The sequence below is a fragment of the Saccopteryx leptura genome, chromosome 8 (genome assembly GCF_036850995.1).
Source record: "Saccopteryx leptura isolate mSacLep1 chromosome 8, mSacLep1_pri_phased_curated, whole genome shotgun sequence".
Taxonomy (NCBI): Eukaryota; Metazoa; Chordata; class Mammalia; order Chiroptera; family Emballonuridae; genus Saccopteryx; species Saccopteryx leptura.
In genome coordinates, this window is record NC_089510.1 from 62,797,722 (window position 1) to 62,816,241 (window position 18,520).

The window sequence follows — 18,520 nt, forward strand, 5'->3', positions numbered from 1 at the left end:
AAATTAAATTGTCAGATACAACCGATAAGCTTTTTTAAAATCCTTATATTACAGATAAGAAAACTGGAAACTGGGACAAGTAAGATAATGAAGACCTTTTGGGTAGAAAGTGGTAGAGTAATGATCGAACTTCAGCAACCTGGCTCTAGAACCATTTCTCAATCACTAAACTATAACTGCCCTTAGAAAACACTCTAGATTTTTTTCATTAGAGTTACATTCTGGCCAATAAGTTTGCTCTTCTTACCCTTCTTTGCATTCCCTTGGTCTGTTTCCAATTGAAAATATTTTATAATCCAGGTATTTTTCCTTTTTGGTGATGAACAGAAAATCTAGAAATCCTGAATTCAGACTTAGTCGACAGTCCACCACACTCTGAATGAGGGTAAAGGGAAGTATATGAAACTCATGCCCTGTTGTGACTACTCTCATCCTCTCACTGGAAAACACAAATGATGAGGCCGAACCCAATTTCTGGGATCTTTAGCCTTTCAATTGATAACCAGCCGAAACAGGTCAACTAGAAGAACTATGCCCTTATTTTTCGTTGTGTGATCTTTAATGCAGAAGGCTGGGAGATCTAACAACTCTGTGAAATATTTATTTCCCTACTGCCCTAGACATATCTGGCCTCTGATAAAAACCTTTCTAGGGTTATGAATACTGAAATCTTTACTTTGCTGAGAAATTCCATGCTCAAGATCCTCACTTTCTGTTCTGAACACAACAGCCTATATAAAAGTGTTTACAGAGGTCTTGGAAACTTGTTCAGATATATTTCTATATATCTGAAGTAACAGAGATGGGATTTATATCTATATTTGGCTAACTATAAGCCTAGTATTATCCCAAACAATAGCCTACAAAACAAATTTCATAACCACAGCAACCCACCAGTCTTACACATTCAAAGAGTTATTTGATAAATAGAGTAATCATCTAACAGCATTTAAAATGGGACAATTTTAAGAGTGTTACCCCAAAACAAAAGGTATAAACTGGTACTGTACAAGCAATCCAGAGAGGGTGGTCACTTTAATGGCAATGCAGGGCTCCAGCACTTATCACCTCCCTTGACCACACATCATCAAAAAATCTCTGGTTCATCTTGTGTTTTTTCCATTAGCATGACTGTACACAAATCACACTTGAGTTGATTATATTTTAAAGAACTATTTTATCTCAAAGATTAAATGTCTCTTTTTAATCACTATTATTCCCTTCTCATTTTTATATCATTACCTCAGGGAATTCTTCTTTCCATCAGTCATTCATTTATTCAATAAAACATGGATTAAAGACTTTCTGTTTATGTCTTTATGATATATCTGTAGAGGCCTCTGGTAAGTTAGATGTAGGCCCTCCTCTAAGGGCACTTCTCCCTGGGAGAAGAGATAAACCACATGAAAACCACTTCAATGTCATCAACTATGAACAACACACATGCGGAAGCACTATGGGATATGTACAGATTTATCAGACAGAAGTTACAGGAGTTCTAGCACTCTAGGCAGAGTTCAGTAGAGACTTAAAATGTGTACAAAGAGTAACTTCAATATAATCAGAGAGGAACAGATAAGTGTTATTGAAGATTAACAAAAGACAGAGATGACTTGGCTAAGGCAATCAAAGAAGCCTAAACGCAAGAGGTAGCTTTTGAACTAGCAAGAGCTGGTTTGAAAAAATTTAAAATGAGGAAGAAGGAAAGTGTGAGGAAAATAAGCTCAACAGAGAATAATGTTCAAAGATAGGGAAAGCATGGACCATAAATAGGAAACAATCTATATAAATAATTCAGTCTGGCTCAAGTGGAAGGTATTAGAGAAAAGAACTACAGAAGATTTTGTTAGAAAGCAAGGAGAGTTAGGATTACAATATAACAAGGCCTTGAGGAGCAGGTGAAGAACTTGGGATTTAATTTTAACAGCAAATGGGGAATCATTGAAGGTTTCTGATTAGAGGAACGATATTATCATCAAGTTCTTCCTTAGGGAGATCATTCTTCCAGGCACGTCTTAGATGGATTGCCATTAAACTGTCTCAAAATCATTTTGGCTCCTGAGTCTGTCATCATGGTAATTATTCTCCTCCTAGCTTTGTGTCATCTATAAACTTGCTCAGCATGCCACCTCTGTCCTCATCCAAGTCATTAATAAAATTAATTAATAATTCTGCATTAATCCTTGTCAGTGGAGAGCAACTAGATATTTCATTTCAGATTCAGGGCACAGTACCTTCAGCCCTAATACTATTCCTAAAGCAACACTTAGAAGACATTCTAATTAGTGTGATTGAGGACCTTAATTGATATTCTCAAGAGTAACTGGATGATGCCAGAGGCAGCCAGGAGTCAGGTCACCCACGTAAAGCTAATCTAAAGATAACTTATGGGCAAAGACAAATCCAGGGTCAGTCATACCTTGTGATAAATTAGAATAAAGCAGACTGAGAAGAAATGTGAGGGTGCAGGCTGGTTTGGACTGACTAAAGGTAACAAGGTTAGTGGGAGACAGTTGGCTGAGACCTATTCAAGGAGGCAGGTTCATCTAACATCATCTTGCATTCTGTCTCAGAATTGTATTACTGTGACTCATAATATACTTTGGTTCTTTTTCTGGGGACAAGGGGGTGCTGGGTATCTGCAGAGATGGAGAACTTGTCAGAAAGCACAGGAGCTGGCCCAATGTCATATGTTTCTCATGGTCTGAAATACAATCTAGTTTTAGATTACTATCATGGGGTTTAACAGACTCTGCCCTTGTTTCAAATGATTGGGGCTTTTATATAGTAAATTTCCAGTCAGCCTTTCCTGCACTATCCATTTTATTTACTACATGATCATTTTCATTCTTCCTGTCTGAGATATTGGTGCTTCTCTCATATTTAATGCCATTGTTTCCCGATATAGCAACTTGGATGCTTGTATCACCTAGTGAGAAGTTTCAAATATGTACTTAGGTCTACCTAATAAACATTAATGTTAATAATGATCGTCAACATGCACTTAAAACTTTAACATGGACCCCTGCATAGGAATCCTTCTATTTTTCTACATTCTCTAGGCTCAATCAACTTCAGGATCTCCTAACCTCTGAGTTTGCCCTGAACATTGTATTCTCTCACTGGGCCAACAGGTAACACAGCCTAAACTAGATTTGCTTCCCACAAGGATGGTAATTTTTCTAACTAACCATTTGCTCAGGTTTCCTTCTGCAGGGCAGCATTTCAATAGGGCCACAGGACTGCTTTCTCCTTCAGTTTCCTGTTTCCACATATAGCTTCATACTCAGATCACATCTAGTCTTTTAAGTCCATCAGCTTGGTCGGGGCTTGGACCTTCAACCTGGTGATTGTCAGCACTCCTTTGCAAGAGCCTGCCTCTTGTGCCTTGTTGGGTCTTGCTCCAAACTGAATAAGCTTCCTGTAACCAAGAAGCAGCTATTGTCCGCTTCAATCCTAGTCATCAGCTACCCTTTGCTCTGACCTGTCTACTGGAAACTTGGCCACTAAACCCAGGGCACTGATCCTAGATGGTCACCCCCATATAGGCCAGCCTGCAGCCACATCACATACATGAGTCCTGTTCCCATCCTTCTTTGTCACTTCTCTAACTCACTGAGAAAGTTGGAGCAGGTCTTGTACACCTATGACAAACAAATCTTTAAAGGACATAGGTCAAATTATTCATTACCCCATTTTAGAAAAAAAGGAGTTAGCATGTATTTAAAAATCAGAGTTATTTTCATCAGCAATGTTTTTTCTGGTTTCTAGTTTTCTGACCTATAAAAGGATCCTTCTGTAGAATATTTCTGAATTCAGTAGTTATCAACAAAAACTTTTCAGGAAAGTAACATAAAAGGCTCTGATTCTGGGTGAAACAAAGTAAGTAAATTTTACCCTGTTTTTCTCAATGAATGCAGCTATAAACCTGGACAGAATGTGTGGAGCAACTATTTGAGGGCTCTAAAAATTAAATAATGGCTCATTATTTTCAAGTACATATAAGCCACATTATGCACCCTAAATCACACTTTAACAAATATCAAAGAATTAAGTCTGTCTTCTAGCTACACAATTAAACTATAAATCACTAAAAGAAAAATAACAGGGTAATCTCCAAACATTTAGGAATTAAGAAATATACTTCAAAATAATCCATGGGTCTCACCAGCTTGAGCACGGGCTCATCCGGTTTGAGCAAAAGCTCACCAGCTTGGACCCAAGGTCGCTGGCTCCAGCAAGGGGTTACTCAGCCTGCTGAAGGCCCGCGGTCAAGGCACATATGAGAAAGCAATCAATGAACAACTAAGGTGTCGCAATGCGCAATGAAAAACTAATGATTGATGCTTCTCATCTCCGTTCCTGTCTATCTGTCCCTGTCTATCCCTCTCTCTGACTCTCTCTCTGTCTCTGTAAAAAAATAATAATAATAATAATAATAATAATCCATGGGTCAAAGAGAAAGACTCAGGGGAATTAGAAGATATTTTAAACTTAACAAAAATGAAAAAAAAATCAAAATAGGTGGGATACAGTTGAAGCATGCCTGCAGGATAATCTGCAGCATTCCAGGCCTACATGAGAAAAAAAAATTTCAAATTTATAACTAATCTTCCATCTTGAGAACTTGAAAAGAGAAGAACAAATTAAATCAACCAAACAAAATGAAGAAAATAATGAAGAGATTAAAATTTTTAAGACAGAAAAATCTAAAGAAATATATAATAAAACCAAGAGTTGTTACTTTGAAATGATAAAATTGCTAAACCTCTGGGTAAGTGAACCAAGAAGGAAAAAAGGCACATATCAATAACATCAGTGATGAAAGATGATACTTCACTACTAGTTACACAGGCATTAAAACGCTAATAAGGCAATGCTCAAAACCTCAGGCATATAAATTCCACAGTTTACATGAAATGGACTAACATCTTAAAAACCACAAACTACCAAAGCTCTCCCAAAATAATATAGATAAATATATTGTCTCTATTATTATTAAAAGAAATTAAATTTGCACTTAGAAACATCCAAAAAATAAATTCCCAAGCTCCAGAAAGTTTCACTGGTAAATTCAATCAAACAGTTAAAAAGTAAATAACATCAATTCTACATAATCTCTTCCAGGAAATAGAAGATGACAAAACAGTTACCAATTCACTTTATAAGACATTATTCTGATTCTAAAACCTGCCACAAACAGCACAAGAAATCCAGCTTTCCCACAACCAAGCAGTTTATTACAGAAGGCAAGGCTGAAGGCTGGTTTCAGTATTTAAAAAGTCTAAGCAAGAAAAACTACATGATCATGTCAATTGAGAAGAGCATCTGACAAAATTCCACATCCATTCATAATAAAACTCTCAGCAAACTAACAACAGAAGGAAACTTCTTCAAACTGGTAAAAAGCATTGGAAACAAATCTACAGCTAACATCACATCACATGTTAAAAGACTGAATGCTTTTCCAGTAAGATCAGAAGCAAGGCAAAGATATTCATCCTTAGTATTATGCAACATCATTCTCAAAGTCTTAATTGGTGCAATAAAGCTATTCACAGATGACAAAATTTTTAACATAAAAAAACTTAAGGAATCTATTAAAAAATAGAAAGAAATAAGTAAAATTCCAGAATATGTAATCAACACATGAAAATCAAACATATCACTATGTATTAGCAATAAAAAAATAGGAAGCACTTCTTTATAGGATTCGTTACAACAACTAAAACAAAAATAAAATGCTTAGCTAAAAGTCTAACCAAACTTGTACAAGATCTGTATGCTGATAGTTATAAAATGTTGCTAAAAGAAATCAGAGAGGAGCTAAATGTGTAAATGGCAATATGTGGTTGGCAGAATGACCCTATGCCTTAGATCTGTTATGTTACTTGACTTAGCAAAAGAAACTTTATAAATATAATTAAAGTTATAAACCTTAAAATAGGGACAACATTCTGGATTATTCAAGTGAGCCCAACCTATCACATAAGCCCTTAAATAAGCAGGTAACTTCCTCTGGTTCAAGTCAGAGAGGTGCAGCAGAGGGATAAATCAGAGGAAAGCAAAGCAAGTCAAGAACTCAAAAGGCCTTTAAAGACAAATGTAGCAACATGTCAGGGAATGAAGGTGGCCTTAGAGAGCTGAGAGAGACTTCCAGCTGGCAGTCAGCAGGAAACCTCAGGCCCACAACCACAGGAAAAAAAATCTGCCAACAATTTAGGAAGTGTAATCTTCTCCAGCATTACCAGAAAGAAACAGACACTTTTTTGACTTTAGCCTTGTCAGACCCTAAGCAAAGACCAAAAAAACTACACTGTACCTAGATTTCTGACTCAGAGAAACTGTGATATAACAAGTGGCTGTTGTTCTAAGGACATTAAATTCTGGTAATTTATTACAGTAGTAACAAACAATAATACAATGGACATAATACATTCATGAACTGAAAGGCACCACATAGACAAGACATTATTTTTTCCCATAAATTGACAGGTTTAATGAAATTCCAGTTCAAATCCTAGCAAGATCTATTTGTAGATACAGTATAGACAAGCTGATGATGTAATTTGTATGGAAGTAGAAGTACCTTAAATATTAAAAACCATTTTGAAAAAAAATAATGCTGTTGAAATCACACTATAAACAACCCATTTTAAAATATCAAAAATGTTGTCCTGGCCAATTGGCTCAATGGTAGAGCATCAGCCTGCTGTGTGGAAGTCCTGAGTTCAATTCCTGGCCAGGGCACACAGGAGAAGCATCCATCTTCTTCTCCACCCTCCCCCTCTCCTTTCTATTTCTCTCTTCCCCTCCCGCAGCCAGGGCTCCACTGGAGCAAAGTTAGTTCCATGGCCTCCGCCTCAGGTGCTAGAATGGCTTCTGTTGCAACAGAGCAATGCCCCAGATGGGCAGAGCATCACCCCCTCGTGGGTATGCTGGGTGGATCCTGGTCGGGCGCATGCAGGAGTCTGTCTCTCTGCCTCCCTGCTTCTCACTTCAGAAAAATACAAAAAAAAAATGTAAAAAATGTCAGAGACACTTTGCAAAATAGAGTGATTTCACATTCCATGGTTTCAGTTACTGACAGTCAACCACAGTCCAAAAATATTAAGTGAGAAATTCCAGAAATAAACAATTCATAATCTTAAATTGTACACCATATTCTGTGTAGCTTAAGGAAGTAACCTCTCACAGTCCCACTTCATCCTGCCCACAGTGTGAACCTGTTTTTGCCCAGAGTATCCTGCCCTTTAGTCACTTAATAGCCCCGCCTTGCTTATCAGATCCAATGCAGTGCTTGTTTTCAGGTCACTCTGATTTTACTTTAGAATAGCCTCAAGCACAAGAGTAGTGATGCTGTAAATTGTTGAAGCTGTAAAGTGCTTTCTTCAAGTGAAAATGTATGTACCTTTAAGAAAAAAACACATGTTTAGGGTTTGGTACCAATCACCATTTCAGGCATCCACCGGGGGTCTCGGAATATATCCCTCTTGGAAATGGAGAGACAAATTAACACATGAAAAGATCTTCAATCAGCCGAAAGGAAAATGCAAGTTAAATTCTCAGAATTGGACAGCACAACACACCTTTCTGAATAACTAAAGTAAGAAACACTGACAGAACCAGGTGCTAAAGAGAATACAGAGCAACCGGAACTCCCCTGCTGCTGGGACTACAGAATGGCACAGCCTCTCCAGAAAACAATTTGGCAGTTTCTTATAAAGGAAAACATATTCTTACCATACATCTAGCAATCCCACTCCTAGGTCCTTATTCAAGACATGCAGAAACTTATGTACACACAAAAACCTATACACAAGTGTTTCCAGCAACTCTATTTGCCCAAACCTGGAAACAACTCAAACATGCTTCAACAGGCAAATAGATAAACAAACTCTTTATTGGTATATCCAAAAGACAGACTACTTTTCAGCAATACAAAGCAATGAGCTGTTGATAACAACAACTTGGATAAATCTCAAAAGCATTATGCTAAGTGAAAACGCCTGTCTCAATAGGTTACCGACAGTATAATTCTACTTAAATGACATTCCCAAAAGACAAAACTAGAGTGGCAGACAAGAAGTCAGGGACTAGGCTGTGACTGTAAAGGGAGTTATTTAGGGCATAGACCAGCTCCATATCCTGATTGCTGCAATGATTAAATAAGTCTATAGATGAGTTATTTATAGAACTATACTTCAAAAAACATCCATTTCACTGGATGTTAATTAAAAATACATTTTTTTTAAGTAGCATAATTTTTTCTTTTTCAAAATCTCCACAAAATGCCTGACCAAGTGGTGGTGCAGTGGATAGAGCATCAGTCTGGGACACTGAAGACCCAGGTTTGAAACCTGGAGGTCACCAGCTTGAGTGCAGGCTCATCAAACTAGAGTGCCGGCTCATCAACTTGAGCATGAAATCATAGACATGGAACCCATGGTCACTGGCTTGAGCCCAAAAGTCACAAGCTTGAAGTCCAAGGTCACTGGCTTGAGCAAGGGGTCACTGATTTGGCTGGAGCCTCCCGATTAGGCACATATGAGAAGCAATCAATGAACAACAAAGGTGCCCCAACTATGACTTAATGCTTCTCATCTCTCTCCCTTCTTGTCTGTCTGTCCCTCTCTTTCTCTTTAAAAAAAAGCCCCAGAAATGATCTATGAACTCTTTTAGACAGTATAAATAAATGAAAGCTGTTTGAACTTAAAATTTTTCAGCATTTACTTTAAAAATAACACAGTCCTGTCATTAAGTATTGATTTTTCCAGAACAGTCTAGGAGTTGAGGCATATAGAGAAATCAATGAACTGTCCCAACTTTCAGCATATCAAGCAAATGTTACTAACCTTGACACAACAGCAGTCAGAGTTCACACCAGAAAACATTAGCTATTGCCTTCTGTAAGGCGAGGAGCCGCCATCGTGGCCATTCACATGCAGGTTCCCATTGGATTCAGGCAGATGGTAAAGAAATGGCGGAGTCAGAGGATGGTGAGCCATCCTGTTTATTGGTGTCTCACCAAGACAGGCAAACCACAAGAGAAGACAAGGGAAAAGGAGAAAACCAGCCTTTCCCATGAAGGGCAAGGGATCAGGGTGGTAGCAGGAACCAAGCGAGCAAGCTCCTCATCTGCCCCACTTTATAGTGTAGAAACCAAAAACCTTTAATCCAATATACAAATAAGGAAGTCTCTGATACAAAGTCACTTATCTGAGGCCTAATGGGATTCCTCATGAGAGTGCACCACCCCACATCATGCAATCAGTCAAGGGTGTGGGGAAAAGCCTAGTCTTAAAACTAAGCCTTAGGCTATAACCATCTGGCCTGCTTACAGCCTGTCCCCCACACCCAATGCAAACTATAAGTGAGCAAACATATATATCATATTTAAAAACTTATTTGACCAACACCTCCCCCTTTCTTTCTAAACAGCTTCAAAGTCTTTGAAACTCTGAAAGGACATATATAACACAATATACCACCTGACATCTTTAGAAGCTTGGAATAGGATGTGAACAGATTGATTTCCTTTTTTTCTTTAATATTCTGAATAGCAACATTCTCTGTGGGGTGAGGGAAGAAATATCATTAAGCTCATCTTTAAAGAGAACTAGAACCAGGTTTTCAGTGAGATGAAGGTAAAAGAGAAATGAAGTTGGAGTTCCAAGTTTAACTGTTTGATCTTGGACAGTCTGAGAGAAGAGGAGAAAATTCACAACAACCACTTATAACCTGGACACTGTGTTGATGAGTAATTTAAGACTGACATGCTAGGTTAGTTTATGGATACTTCTCAATGAGGACAAGAAGAGTATTACAGTGCACTCCTTCCCTAGTGGGTAGACAGTTTGATGATTAAGTAGTCTGTACTTAGAGATACTGAGGTAGGAGTTTTACATGAGGGTGATAGAGACTAATACCTACCTACCTCATCAGTTGTTTGGGAGGAGTGTACTTGATAATTCCTGTAGAGTGATTAGCACTGTCTAGGAACATCATAAGTATCTCTCAGTAAATGTTGGTTATCATTAACTCTTATTAAATGATAGAATATATGTGAAACATCTGAGAAACTGTGGAACAGCAGACAAATGTGAGCTACACATTACTATTCACAAAGAACAGCTGGAGTTATTTGCTCTGAGTTGACTATTGGTCATTGGGCAAAACTTGCCATGCCCTTTGTATAGTATGTCAAGTTTAATGCTCTGTTCCCCAAATATTTCAGAGATGACTGTCATGTTTCTAATTCAGGCCTCTGTAATTTACAGAAAAGCCAAGATTGTCATAATATGCTCTACAATAAAACTTTTTTAAATTTTATTTTTCTTCTTGTTTGTTTATTTTTAAAGGAAAGAGAGGAGAGAGACAGAGAGAGAGACAGAAAAGGAGAGATTAGGAACATCAACTCATAATTGCATCACATCAGTTGTTCATTCATTGCTTCTCATACATGCCTTGACCAAGGAGGGGGAGCTTCAGCCAAGCCAGTGACCCCATGCTTAAGCCTCTGATTCTGCACTCAAGCTGGTGAGCCTGTGCTCAAGCCAGATGAGCCTATGCTCAAGCCAGCAACCTCAGGGTTTCAAACTTGGGTCCTCAGCATCCCAGATGAATGCTTTATCCACTGCACCACTGCCTGGTCAGGCTAAAATTTATTTTTCAATTACAATTCATATAGAGTATTATATTAGTTTCAGGTGTACAACATAGTAATTAGACATTTAAATTCCTCACGAAGTGCTCACCCTGATAAGTTTAGTACCCAAGTACCTATCTGACACAATGAAACTTGAACATGAAGAAATCATGGTCCACAAGGCTTTCCTTCCCTAGTTCTCAAATACTTCATTTTTTTTTATTATTATTAAAAGAGAGGTGGGGAGGAAGACAGACTCCTGCATGCACGCCAACCAGGGAATCTATCCAGCAAACCCCTACTGGACAATGCTTTGCCCATCTGGGGCCATACTCCATTGCTCGGCAACTGAGCTATTTTAACACCTGAGCTGGAGGCCCCCAAGCCATCCTGGGCACCCTCAGCCAACTTGCTTGAACCAATTGAGCCATGGCTGCAGGAGGGAGGGAGAGAGACAGAGAGAGAGAAGGAGAGGGGGAGGGGTGGAAAAGCAGATGGTTGCTTCTCTTGTGTGCCCTGACTGGGAATCAAACCCAGGACTTCCACACGTGGGGCTGACGCTCTACCACTGAGCCAACTAGTAAGGGCTTTTTCAATTTTTAATGGAAGTGAAAACTTCTGCTCTGACTATCTCACACTGCTATTGTCAAGAGTCAAATGGTGTGACACATGGGAAGAGACATTGTAATTATAAAGTGCTATACAAATACAAAGTGTTATGACATTGGTTTTATTATAAAATCATCTGGGTTATTTTTGTTCTAAATTTGGAAGATTCAGTCCTGGCCAGTTTGCTCAGTGATAGAGCATCTGCCTGGTGTGTGGATGTCCTAGCTTCTATTCCTGGTCAGGGCACACAGGAGAAATATTCATATCCCCTTCATTTCTCTCTCTCTCTCTCTCTCTCTCTCTCTCTCTCTCTCTCTCTCTTTTGCTCCTGCAGCCATGGTTCAATTGGAGTGAATTGGCCCCAGGCACTGAGGATGGCTCCATGGCCTCTGCCGCAGGCACTAAGAAGAGTTCAGTTGCTGAGGAATGGAGCAACAACTCAGATAGGCAGACCACTGCCCCCTAGTGGGCTTGCCAGGTGTATCCTAGTCAGGGCACATGCTGGAGTCTCTCTCTGTCTCTCCTACTCTCACTGAAGAAAGAAAAGAACAACAACAAAAAAAGGAACAGAGGGGAGGGGTGGGGGTGGAAAAGGAAGAGAAAGTAAGGGAGGGGAGGGAAGGGAAGGGAAGGGAAGGGAAAGGAAGGGAAAGGAAGGGAAAGGAAGGGAAAGGAAGGGAAAGGAAGGGAAAGGAAGGGAAAGGAAGGAAGAATCCAAAAGAGTGGAGCTCTTAAAATCAAAAGGAAAATTGTTATAAATTATAACAATTTAATTGCTGGATTCCCTTTGGCAATATTTACCAGTAGGGGCAAGAGTGGGGCTTCTAAGGTCTGGTAATGTTCTATTGCTTGGTTTGATGATGGTTGTATGATAATGCATTTGTAAAAATTCATCAATCTGTACACTTAATATTTATATACCAATGGTTACTATGTTGTGCTGGTATAAAATATATAAAATACATTTGCTTGATAGATGCTTAAGGGTGATTTAAAATAACAGGGAAAGGTTAGGAAAAGGCACTGAATAACATTACATGCAAACTTTTAAATAAAGAAAGCAGGCTAAAATTCAACACAAAATGTTACAGGGAGTCGTCTCAGGGAACTTTAGCTGGGGTGGGAGAGGGGAGAATATTTATGATGACTATACCTAACATTTCTTCTAATTCACACAACATATATTTAACAAGCTCTGGACAGCCTAAGGAAAAGGGAGGAAAGGAAAATGCCCCTCTCCTTATGGAGCTGGAGGTCCTGCGACGAGACAGCCCAGCAGCTCCCAGCAGCACAGGTATATGAGAGTATAAAGGGGGAAGTTGTTGGTTGGGAGAATGTGGTGGACCATGAAGTTCAAGTAGGCAATTAGGTGGTATTCTAGCTCACCACAGACAAAAACAGTCATGTCACCTTCAAAACTAAGATCTAGTCACCTTTAGTTTAGGAAATGCATCACTTTTTCCAGCTTAGAAAAGCTTCTTAGCCATCTGGGGTTTTCTCCCCTTAAATTTCATATAACGACATCAACACTAATAACCTCTCTAATTCAAAAGGATGGTCTGACACAGTCCTGTCTGTGAGACTCTCAGGAGAAAGATGCCACCTACACACTGTTAGAGAGGCCACAGGCAACAAAGCTGAGGTTGAGTTGTCATGGATTTCTCCATAAAAACTATATGCTCTAGCTTCTGCATCTACAAAATCAAATTTTTTTTCAAATCAAGGAGTGTTTATTGAGTCTTTTTTTTTCTTTCATACACTTTAATAGAAGCTGCAGTATACAGACAAAAACACAACAGCTCTTATGATCAGTTTGGGAGCAAAATCAGACTTATAAAACACAATGAAAAAGGAAAAAAGGTAAAGAAAAATAACAAGAAATGATCCAAGTACAATACAATCATGGTAAAGTGCATGATGAAAACTATCATATTCCATAGTGAGCACTCTGCCAAAAAACCAAGTGGCCAAATTGATTTTGAAAAGGAACATGTTACATTAGCCTTTTAAATGCTCTGGTAATCTACCAAGTAAATATGGTGGTTGACTTGTTTTAACATTGCATTAACCATATTTTTCGGCCACGAACCCCTCTTTTATGCATTAAACTTCTTAGGGTTCCATTGGGTATACTGATAGAGTGAAAGCTGTAATTAGAGAAGGGGAAACCCGGGCTCTCATTCCCAGATCAATCCTCAATTCATACGATGCAGATGCTTTTCAAAATCTCCCAACTCTCCTTGAAACCACACTGGCTTCCAGGGAAAGGAAATGAATGCTAACTTCCCCACAGCTCCGCCTCCCCTCTGCAGCTCTTCCTGGTTCTCTTATCTTGCCTCTGGCTAGAAGTCAAGGATGCCTTTTCTGAAAACTCTGTGGGTAGGTATGTTATTTCCCTTAAAGCCCTGAGACATTTCTGTACTGCTGTTTTATTTAGGTTTTTCCCTTTTCACATCTCCTTTTGGACTAGGACTCCAAGTGTGTGTCCACAGTAGACAGCCGGATGCTTTCGTACAATAAACACTTGCAATGATAGGGCAACTGCTCAGCAATAGAAACAAACATCTCCCCTAGGGCACAGTCCACCTCTGTTTAGTTTGCTGCTGGTCACTCTTGAACTGTATGCCCTTGGATAATTTACTTAATCCCTGTGCACCCTGATATTTTTATCAATAAAATACGATATCAAATATTTACTTCATGAGCTGCTTTAAAGATCAAATTTGATAAAGAATGAAGATGCAAATATGAGGTGTTGATGCTTTCTTTTATACAAGTATGCTCATGCACCATAGATCCTTTAGCAGGGCTAACCGTCCTCCATGAATGCAGTCTCCTCCAGGGGTGAGTTTATATGGACGTGACTTCTCATCAAGATCCACTGCCTAAAAGGTGAACCTGTCTTCAGAAATGGGACTGGAATGGATCTAAGCCATGTTTGGTCTCACAACACAGTCAGTTGTCCTTTTACAAGAGTCCGTCCCCGGGTCATCTCCCCGCTTCTATCAGAAAAAATAAAATTATTAGCTTGCTAGGAATCATCTATCAGACGAGCACTTCTGCCCTCCAGTTCAGGGGCCTGGAAGCTTCAGTACCTTCAGCTACTCAAAGAGACCCTTCAGCCCCCACGGGCTCCTCATTCTCAATGACACAGCAAACAAGGAGGGGTGCAGGGGAGAGGAAAATGAGTCTGGGTCCTAGTACTGATTTTTGCATGAATTGGCTGTGTGGCTTTGCTTGTGCACTTTACTATCCTGGTGCCTCTGTTTCCATAACTAGTTTTATTAAGAAGAGTGAAAGTCAGAGTTAAATTAGAATGTTTACGTAAGTCTTAACCATGTACCAGACCAACCCTGTGCCAAATGTGAGAAAGCACAGCAGCTTCAGGGCAGCCTCTCCCTTCGGACTTTCTGTCTGTTGGAAAACACTGCCCAGTAGGTATCCTCCCATCCCCATCCTCACCCCCAGCCCCAATCTTGTCCCTGAAATGCAAAGATAATATTCCAAGTCCTCCTGGGAACACATAAGCCAAAACTAGAGAGCTTTAAAGAAAATAGCATCTCTCCGAAGCTAAAGCGTTAATGAAAATCCCCTTATGAACTAACACTGAGGAGGTCTGTGTGAGTCTGTTTCCCTGTTGAGAAAATTCTATGGCTTCTTTCACTGATTTTTGGACACTAAGATCATCCTGACAGATGGCAATGGGCGCCCACCCATCCCATAGTCTGGGATGTGACTTCAGTCCACCAAATCACTCTGGATGGAGAGACAGAGTGGGGGTTCTGGCCACAGTCCCTTACATATGCATTTGACATTTGGTGACTTTATTGCAAGTAAAGTAAAAGCAAGCAATTGCCCTTTCAACAGAATGAGAATGAGCTGGAATTTTATAGCTATTATGTACTGATCCATAAAGTACTAAAGACTCAAGTGACCCTAATTTCAACAAGTACGCCTTATTTTCACAGAGTTCCCTCATAGAGAGGTGCACAAGCAATGTTATATGAGCTTTAAAAATGCTTTGACAAGAAAATTAAGCAAGAGGGCAAAGCATACTAAAGATATATGTGTATTGACAGAGTACAAGTGGGGCATTTTGTGGCTGCACCATGTACTTTTTTCCCAATGCAAAGCTAATGAACAGTAACTGAGTACCTACCATGTGGACTCTCTATGCTAAACGCTAAAGGATAAAACAGATTTTAACATGGCCCAAGCATTCAGGAACTCACAACTTCTAGGTGGGATCTTCAGCATGCATGTTGCTAAATATAACCTTGTACTTACATTCCTGTTTTTTAGTTCAATGTTCCAATTCCTACTTCTGCCACTTAGTACCTTTAGTATACTGGGCAAGTTACTTTAATCTGTCTGTGCCTTAGTTTCTGCAACTGTAAAATGGGAGAATAACAATACCTACTTCATGTTTGTTGACAGAACTACACGAGTTAACATATATAAAACACCTAAGAATATTTGCTATTATTATTTCTTAAACTGTTGTATAGCCAGTAGTTGTGGCCACCATCAAAGCCACCTGGCCAATGCAGGTTCAGGTTTGATTCCGACGAATCATAAAGAAACTGCGGAGCCAAAAACTGGTAGTCCATTTTCCTTTATTCTAGACTCGCACTCGGCAAGTGAGTAAAAACACACAGCAGGAAAACACTTCCCTTTCCACTCAGGGTTCCCAAAGCCACTGACTCATTTGAGTTTTCCTAGAATCAAATGCTTCCACCTCACCAGTTCATCCACCTCTGTTCTCCACCTCCTTCTACACAAATTGCCTTCTCCTTCACCATTCCGCCATTTTGGCTGCGTCCTCCACATGGCCTCCCTGCCCTGTGACATCATGGGCTCTTCCTCTCTACAAGAACGTGGTCATTCTCTCCAAAATGGCCTCTAGCTCCTCCTTTTAAAACTTTTTGGTGAAAGTCCCTCCCCCAACACATATTAGCATAACCAAGCCCCTTCCCAAGGAAGAAGGGCAATTAGCTGTATCATGTGAGAGCATCACCATGTGAGAGCAGTGGCCATCTTTAACAAAGTGAGTATAAATTAACTTATCTGCCTGACAACTGTATAAAGCAGTTTAGCTGTATTTGTTCATGCGATTATTAAGTATACAAATTAGTCCAAGTAGCATGCTCTAAGGAAGGACTCATTAGCATTTTAATATGGAGGAAGGGACTGTGAGCGGGAGGGGGTGTGAGGGAGGGGGGATGGAACTCCTTAAACAAGATGGCATCACGGCAGGACTCTGAAGACAGGTAACACTCCAAAACGTATCCGTGCATAAGTAAAAAACATATTGAAGGCAAAATTAAAATAAAACAAGCTTTTTTTCCACTGAGCATAGAACAGGAAGAAAAAGTTGTTGAAAAATTCTAATTAGATGAGTATTATCTTGCAGTCATGAAATCCTTAAAGCCATGGACCAAGAACAGCAATTAGAAATAAGAATTTTATTCTGCACATCATTTCAAGGGCACACACTCCTTGAAACTGTTAATGATATCAATGCATGGTGACCACATTCTGCCCTAGGTAGCAGTACCAGCGGTTATAGGAGTCAACAGGATATTACCCAAGCAATTCGGCCATAAAAAAAAGCATGTTTGATTATGCTGACACCGCCAGTTTAAGAATGGAAGGCTTTCTCATTAGCACAAAAATACACTTAAAACTCTTAGCCATTCACAAAGTTGTTGTGGTGTTGTTGTTTTTTTCCAGAGGACTGCCAACAGTTTGGTTTTTAATATCAATCTCATTTTACTGAAAGAGCAGTGATTTCCCCAAAGTAGCACAGATAATAAATGGTGTGGTGGAACCAGTACTCAAACTCTGAGATCTTGACACCAAATCTCAGGATCTTTCTGCTACGTGCTCCCTCTCTCTGTCTTGCTATCATTATTTTAAACATTTGTATTAGAGACAGGGGGCCCAGAAACACTATTTTCAGGAAATACTATTTACAAAAAAGTAGTGATTTCTCCAAAGTGGCACAGATAATAAATCGTGAAACCAGTGTTCACTCTCAGACATCCTGACACCAAATCTCATGATATTTCTGTTTTATGCATCCTCTCTGCTCTTGTCATTACTTTAAACCAGTGGTAGTCAACCTGGTCCCTACCACCCACTAGTGAGCGTTCCAGCTTTCATGGTGGGCGGTAGCGGAGCAACCAAAGTATAAATAAAAAGATAGATTTAACTATAGTAAGTTGTTTTATAAAGATTTATTCTGCCAAACTTAGTGAAAATATGACATAAAGTACTTGGTAAGTAATTATTATTATATGCTTTAACTTGCTGTAACTCTGCTTTATAAATTTTATAAAGTAAAGTTACTTCCCTACTTTATAAATCACCATTACTGTGGAATTGGTGGGCGGTTAGAAAATTTTACTACTAACAGAGATACAAAAGTGGGCGGTAGGTATAAAAAGGTTGACTACCCCTGTTTTAAATGTTTGTGGTAGAGATGGGGGGGGGGCAGAAACACTATTTTCCACTGGAGTCTGAATGTCTGTCTTCTGATGTAAACAATCTCAGCATCCGTCATGTCCTAAAGAAAATTCCGTATTGCTTCATGCCATTGATCTGTAACTGTCACCAACAACAGAACCTGAATGCCTGCAGTGGCTCTGAGAATTTTAAATAAGAAGTCAATGAGAGATGCTGGTAAGTGGTTCTGTAATTGTCTAGGGGCGAATAAAACCTTGGTAGAATAATAATCATATCAAAATGCTGGCTACATGAATGATCCTGCAGTGAATTACAACAGGGTACTTCAACTCCAAAGCCTCGGGTGGCATATTTGCATAATTAATCTTACTCTGCAATAACCCCACAGGGTCAGCAAGATCGGCATTCTGCAGCCAAAATTACTCTCTTATTATCTCTGTCCCCTTCCATGTTTCTTTGGATTCAGGAAAATAACATAAGATGTTGATACAGACAGGGTTTACAGGATCTCCAAGTTACAAAAAAATTCTCACATAAATCCTGTTTGGTAGACAGATGATGAATTCAACACATCTGTCTAAATGAAAGGCTCTAGATTGCTTTTTTAAAATTTGATTCTTGGATTAACTTAGGCCCTCTGAAGGTCACATATTGATCCATGTTGTCCAGCATGGACTTCATAGAATAATTTTTTAAAAATTATAATGTGGTACTGGGCACTCATTTTAGAGAGACGTTGGCTTATTAATATTAGCTGAAAATGAGGTTAAATGTTATCTTTTTTCAACAGGATTT

General features: G+C 39.2%; 1 protein-coding gene across 3 annotated transcripts in view; it reads right to left on the reverse strand.

Moving 5' to 3' along the window:
* The window catches only part of IL1RAP (interleukin 1 receptor accessory protein), a 154,150-nt gene that overhangs the window by 102,939 nt on the left and 32,691 nt on the right, over positions 1 to 18,520 (reverse strand). Inside the window, exon 1 of one of the 3 annotated variants that reach the window (XM_066347327.1) lies at positions 248 to 259. The exons of the other annotated variants lie outside the window; for them this stretch is intronic. Coding sequence (XP_066203424.1) covers positions 248 to 259 — 12 coding nt within the window. Of the gene's footprint in view, positions 1 to 247; positions 260 to 18,520 lie in introns of those variants that run through there. 3 annotated transcript variants of the gene reach the window in all.